The following is a 7,414-nucleotide window of genomic DNA, read 5'->3' on the forward strand; positions in this document are numbered from 1 at the left end:
TGGTAAGTGATCAAGGATCAAGTGATCAAGGGATCAATCTCTAACCCAAGGCTGAGAGGTTACCAAATCAGGAGCAGAGTTCAAAAACAAAACAAGGCTCACGCAGCAAGTGGTAAACTGGGACTAGATRAAAGCACAAGCCTAAAAATACTATTGAGTCAGAAGTGCCTTATACCCTCAGAAACTGTCATTCGCAGCCTGAGCTGCTGTAAGCAGCACGCATTCTTAGTCCATCCCAAAATGYACTTTTACTTTAAAAGAAACCTAAGTTTCATTTTAAAAGCTAGGTGTGGAATGCGAGCGCACCCAGTTCCATGATTGCCTTAATTCAGGCCTACTGGCCCTTGCCTCCACTCCTTAAAAGTTCTTTCTCCTCCAGAAAGAAAATACATTGGCTGGCTTTCAATTTACTCCAGAATTCTATCATTAAAACACACAAAAAAAACCCTCCACCTTTTTATTTGCGACTAACTCCTGATCAAGGGGGATTCAAAAAAATTTTAAAAAAGCTACTTACAGACATATCTTAAAAGGGTGCAAAGGGTTTTTTTTTTTTTTTTTTTTTTTTTTTTTTTTTTTTTTTTTTTTTTCTTTGAAAGCAGTTTTGAAGACCAGATCATGGTCAGTGGAAAGAAAACAGCTGCTTTGAGCAAAAGAGAAAATCTCTACTTAGAAGTAAGGTCAGTGTCCACGCCATACTCCAAGGGAGTATGTGCATCACTTATCAGCTTGCTCCCACTGAACGGATCTTGGATACATTCTTCTTAAATAATAAAACAAAAAAGTTATTTTTAAATTCAGTGATTAAGTTGGTATGTTCACTAAATACAGAAAGTCTATGCTTTTGTCATGAGTCAAGAAAATCCCAGACTGAAGGAGTTCAAATTCTGATTTCTCAGGACGTAATCAAATTCTGAACATTTTCATAGACAAACTTTTTCCCCATGAATAATCTTTTGGCAAAACTTAAATTATTCACCTTTGTGTGTATAATAGTACTTACATGTACCACTAAACAGTGGAATAAAACATTAGAGATATTAAGTGATCACAGCTTACTTAAAATATTTTTCACTTGACAGGATTCTTGATCGATTATCTTTATCAAGACAATTGAATATACTGGTGTGAGGTCTGAATAAATGCACTAAGTTCAAAGATTTTTTGTCTCTTTATTTAAACACAAATACATTTACAGCATGCAGGTAAGTTAAAACTATATGGCGTCTTCCCCAAATCAATTGTTTAATGCATCTTCAGTGTACTGAAGTTAAATTATCATATTCCACAGGTAGACTCGTCCTCTCATGTCAAATTTAGAGTTACACACARTAGTGAGTCAGTATTTAAGTTATGTAAATAATTTAGTTGTTCACCAGAAATAAATATTATTTCACCCAGTTCCTACCCTAAACCATCTTTTAAAAAATATGATCTAGAGGAACGTCAAAGAACCATTCAAAGACTGCAGGTTGAAACAGCAGTGTACTGAACATTCCCTGTATAGGCTGAATATTTTAATTTACAAAAAACAGTAATTGTCCTGTCCAGCTGACATGACAGCCAAACCAGAAAAAACAAAAACAGAAAAACAGATTTATATTTTTCTTAAAACATTTTAAGAGGCAGTTCTTGGTAAACTTCAAAGGTTTTAAATAAAAAAGTTTAAATATAAAAAGGTGATGTACACTGAGAGCTACAGGCTAGTTACCATTTATTTATTTATTTTTTAAACACAGAAATTTTCAGCACCAAACCCCAAGATAATTACCTACAGGAATGAAATCCCCCATTCACAGGCATGAGAAAAAAATCCTGCTTCATTTGAATGTATTTTCAAGAAAGTTTTTATGATTGCAATTTAAGAAGGTCTGAAAACCTGTGGTTAACACAGAGATAACAAACAGTGCTGTTTCCATTACGTGAAACTTCATCTAAAACAGTTTACTGTTACTTTACTTTTCTCAGTGTGCAGTCTTTAATCATGCTCTAAAACAACTGTATGTTTGGAGTGTTTGGCAGTCTTAAACAAAACAGTCTTTAAAAGCTGAAAATTCCAAAATAGTGAGATTTGTGATGGATACACTCAGCCCTTAAAAATCAAACTATTAAAAATTCAAGCTTCTGTTGTTATAGAAAAGAGTGAATAAAGGTCTCAAATCTGACTATGCTCCATCATAATATAAATATTTTGTATATTTATAATATAAAAGTCTAAAGTGATTTGCCCTCTAAAGAGTCATAGAATCTCTACTGCTTCCACAGATGAATAACCAGCAAAAAAAAAAGGTCAACTAATAGACAAAGTTGGTATTAACTGGCTCTGAAAAGCTGATTTTTATTTTTATTTTTTTTAGTAATATTAAATTTCTTCTTTCTCAAAGATCTGGTGACTACTTTCTATCGAGAAGAAGGATGTTCTAAAAATTGTAGTGGCTAAACCCTATGAATAAGTTATGCAAATTATGCAGTAAGATTTTAAAACTCAGGTTCAGGAGTATTAGAGCTCCAAACAAAAACAAAAAACGTTTCATTTCATTAGCCACTTTACAGGACTTTATTGCAAAGAGAAGAAAAATATTTGACAACTACTACTTTGGACATTTCATATACCTACTTACAAATGCATTACAAATACAATTCAGTGTAGTACTTTTTTTTTTTTTTTTTAAATGCATGCCTCTGGGATTTCCAGACACATCAGCTTTAAAAAGACATGTAAGACATATCCTTTATTAATAAATTTGAATTCATTGCCCAGTTGCTGTAATTCTTATTTTTTGTTTTTCAAATTGAAAATTAAAATTTTAGCCAAAATTCCAATACTGTGTATGTACTGGAATATCAAGGTAAATTCTAGATTGCGCTATCTCATTTTGCTATTCTAAAATAGCGGAAGTGAATCGTCAYAGAAATAGATAAACGGATATGCAGGCTCATCAGAATGAAGCAGAATGTTTTCACTCCACCAGTCTATACTGTGTGTAGAATCAGGAACAAGACAGATGAGATACTCCATTGCTAAAGCCTCTTTTGTAAACTTAGGTTTACTTTTGTTACTGTACAATATTTATTTCTAAATAACCCGATGAACGGGCATTTTACAGATAACAGTTAAATAGCCTTGTTCAAACTGAACTCTTTAGTTCTGTGGTATAGAGACAGCAGTGCCTGATGGCAGTTGTAAGCACACTTCAGTATTCTTATATTGTACAAATAAATTTAGTTCCAATGCTCTATGTAGCATTCCAGGAGAACTTTTATATAGAGTGCTGTTCTAATTCAGAGAGTGGGACATGTAGTGTTAYGTAGAGTGATAAAAAATGAAAATATACTTACACTGTTGCACATTCCCTAAGACAATAAAATGTACACAAATTAAGCCAAAAAATTTAAACTAAGATTTTCTTAACGTACATTCAACTTGGCACAGTGCAGACTAAATTTAAGACATGAAAGACAAACCATGTAATGAACAGAGCTACACTTTAAGTAACATGTCGTTTTTCAAGACGCCAAAATTGCACTCTAGTTTTTCTGGAGGGGAATCAGTTAGCAGAATTTGTAGAAGAGGGAGAGCGCTGTACAGGCCAGATATAATTTATACATTTTCAAAAAAATAATCCTACAATCCCCAAAGGGAGAGATAATTGTCATGGAATGACTCTCTCTGTACGATATCCAATCCTCCTCGCATTGCATTTACTTTTCAGCAACTGTAAAGGAGAAAAATAAAAGGAGTTAAGTGCATGTATCACATAAGCCAAAAACGCCAAGCTATTTATACTTAAAGTAGACCACATTCACTATTTACATAGCCTTTAAGAGCTCAATCCCTAAAACACAAATAAATGCTAATAAAATATCTACTTTAGAATGAGAAGTTACGCAACACTAAGCATTTAATGTCTCTTACCAAGACAGATTTACAGTAAGGAAAGCTGACAGAGGCAATCAAAATTAGATACTCAAAGCAGTAAACATCATAAACAAGTCAATTAGAACCCAACTCCATTTGTCATGACTACTGTTACCTTTTCATGGAAGTAAGAATTGTCTTGATACTGCCTACCTCAGGGCTTCTGCACAAAGTTTTGTTTTTGCTTTCTTGGGAAGATGAGGTACAGAGCGAAGAGATCCTTTAACACTATCCACTAAAAAAAGCTTGATTTGTATTGAGAAGTAGCAATTGAGCACCTTTATATTTCTTTAATACATCCAGAATAATTTGTTAAAAGGTGATCTCTAAATGTAAAACAGTACATCACGTTTCTACTGTACCAAAACTTCTACCAAAAGTTCAGATGCTTAGTATCTGTATTAATCCACACAGCAACTAGTAAAATAACATATATTACTGCAGAGAAAAATGCTACTGGCTGTCTTGCAAGTTGTGAAGAGGAGAAAAATCTCTAATTAAGATCTTCGGTAGTATTTGCATACTCAGAAACAACTTACAGAAATGAAGGCGCTCAAAGTTTTGTTCCCTTATCTGCATACACTCAATGACCTCTTCCAAAAAACAAAATAGGAAAACTAGAATAAAAAGAGATGCAAGCTCAAAATGTAATTACTTATTGCTGATTGTATCAACTATTATGCATCTCTCGCATGTCTTTAAGAATACTCAAGAGATTGAATAGGATCTATTTAGTTATAGGTAAGATAGTTTGCCTAGACTAGCTCATGATACAGTAAGAATCTAAAATAAATGTGGTGAATCACATATTAGATATGAGTCTCCACTGACTACAAAGGCAACCTAGGCAACTTATGTCAGCTGACCAAAGCAGATGTCTGAAAATTAATTTCACCACTAGTCCATGATAATCAAATGCCTGTGACTTACCAGCACCTTAGTCTTTCATTGTAAATATTACTCAAGACTGAAATACATATTACTCCTTCCTGTTCTTTACTAAGGGACACCGCTGAATACAAACAGGTACTATAACTAGTGCTACAGCCCAATTTTTTCTGAATACAAGAGGACACTTTGAAAGGTCAGCTAATAAATAGAAAAAATAATGGAAACAAAGTTAACATAAGCTACTCTAGAGCCCTTCGAAAGAGAAGCACCTTGGAATCAAACACCATCCAATCATTCTAGGAGTATTTTCAAACTGAAGCCAGACAAACTCAGCCAAGAGAATGTCATATCAGAACGGTCAAAAAAGTGAAGCTGATGATGGAGGATGCACTAAAGCATTACTGAGGGAATAAGACCAACAGATCAATTACAATGCAAAGGCTAGTTTAAGAAAAAAGAAATCTGTAAATAACTTAGCTTAAGTACCAGACTCAGTACAGTCATCTTTTCAGTTTTTAAAATGAACGCATTAACTTCAACTACTGTAACTGTATTTTAACTAGGATAACATTCTGAAGTTACTGAATGAAGACATGAATATTTCTGTTAAATACTTCCAAATCACTGACACATGAAGCAACRAGCAAGTTTGATAAGATCAGAAAGGAAACAACATATAATAGCATCATTTTTTTTTTTTTTACTTTATTCTTGAACGCTTTTTGAAGAAAAGTTTTTTAAAAATACTCGCAAGTCAAAACAATTAAACTGTCTGACCACTCCCACTCACCAAAAAGCCATTTGTTACTTGCTGTAGCAAGTAAGTAGATCTATTACTGTTTTTATTTTCTGTTCTACTTAAAGTATGATTCTCAGCTCCAGAACTACCCTTTTACAACAAATGCCAATTTTAAAAACAAAACYCAACAGCATTAGTAAAATGTACATGTGTATATCATTCCTCTAACTGTAAAATTCAGTAAAAGACAAATTAGTCAGACTATTCATGTGACTGCACTCAGCTGAATGGATGATAATGAAACTAAGTGGCTTAATCACGCATTTAAAACAAACCCGAGAAGACAAACTCACACTTTGTCCTGTCGTCCTCCACCTCCACGCAGTGCAACCGGCTGGCTGTTTTGAGTGAATGCACCTCCTCCACGAATTGCACTTGGATGAGTTGGAGAAGCTGCTGGATGTTGCCCCGGACGGATAGGCTTAGCTATGTGAAAGACGACACAACTTCAGAATATATACCTCACAGTTTTATCTGTGATTATTTAAGTTTACTAATGCTTTATTTTACAACATCCTAAAATTAGTAATCWAAATTGTATAAATTTTAATTACAGGAAAACAAGTTTAGGGATGATATTCTGAGAACCTCACATATTAGCACCTAATCTATTTTTCCAGAGCTTGTTGTATAAGTTTTTGGTTTTATTGTCCCTACTACAATTAAAGATAACAAAGCTTTTGTCAACAATTATTTTCACATGTATAGTGTCCCACATAATATATTTCCCTGTAAGAGTCCTACACCCTAGCAGTAAGTACTCAAATAAAACATATCCCTCAAAAACTTTAGCTAAGGTTACGTTAATGTAAATGATTACATTCTACTGTCTTTCCCACATCTATTTGATTGAGGAGTCACTAGTTACTCTGCCCTGTAAATGGCTCCACATACTGGTTGTTCCACACACACCACTGTTTCAACAGCTTCTTACCTGCATAGCAGCGTAGAACTTACTCTACTGCTAAACTTCAGAAAAAGTAATTTTGACAGGTAATTCACAAACTGCATACACTTTCATAAACATATAGTTTTGCACTTGCTCTTAAGAGGACATACACACATAACTAACACACAACTTAAAAAAATTGTTTAGTATGACAGAACTTTGTAATTTTCAGCAGATAGCGTGGATATAAAGCATATACAGGTAGCAACTACAGAGAAACTCATTTCATAATTTCTACCAAACCAAACTGTTCTCTAGTAAGACATGCTCTGTTCAAATAGATGTTTAAGTACAAGAGGCTTTATACCTGTAGTATGTTTACTAGAGAACTCTGCTCTTCTTACTGGTGATCACTTGAGAGAGAAAGCAGCAAAGTATCTATYTTTGACCTGCCACCCAATGCAGCCAGCAAAAGAAATCATCTCAGTTATTTCTGCAATAGCTCTTTGCAGAACTACAGAATATGAGGAAAGTTCAACTCCCATACTCATTTCGGCAGCATCAGCTGAATATAGCTGCAACAATAATGCAATAGGCATATTTAAGTCCTCCATAGGTCATGCTACTCTCCTGGCCTTCAGCTCTTGACAGCTTAACAGCAGGGTCAATAGGGGGACCAGATGAGTATAACTGCCTTCCCGTCACAAACTAAGAAACAGTCCCGGCTATTAAACTTTCCCATCCCACCACCACCACTCTTTTCCTTAAGGAAAGGTTATGGAACACTACATTTTGGAACAAGAACAGAACAGAAAATTAGGTGTCTTTGGATGTCAGCCGTGGCTTTTGAGACTCCATGTCATTCATTTCCATCCTAAAATTTATTAGTCTAACAAAGCAAGACTTCCTTTTTTTT

At 34.3% G+C, this 7,414-nt stretch overlaps 1 protein-coding gene across 1 annotated transcript in view; it reads right to left on the reverse strand.

Annotated features, from left to right (window-relative positions):
* Positions 1-1,152: 1,152 nt before the first annotated feature.
* Positions 1,153-7,414, reverse strand: part of KIF5B (kinesin family member 5B) — a 36,992-nt gene continuing 30,730 nt past the window's right edge. The window contains exons 25-26 of the mRNA XM_085301377.1: positions 5,903-6,035; positions 1,153-3,716 (exon numbers count right to left, since the gene is read on the reverse strand). Of these exons, the coding sequence (XP_085157503.1) occupies positions 3,710-3,716; positions 5,903-6,035 (140 nt within the window). The 3' untranslated portion in view covers positions 1,153-3,709. The remainder of the gene's footprint in view (positions 3,717-5,902; positions 6,036-7,414) is intronic.

The sequence above is a fragment of the Rhea americana genome, unplaced genomic scaffold (genome assembly GCF_003343005.1).
Source record: "Rhea americana isolate MKP2758 unplaced genomic scaffold, rheAme1 scaffold_176, whole genome shotgun sequence".
In the NCBI taxonomy this organism is placed as follows: Eukaryota; Metazoa; Chordata; class Aves; order Rheiformes; family Rheidae; genus Rhea; species Rhea americana.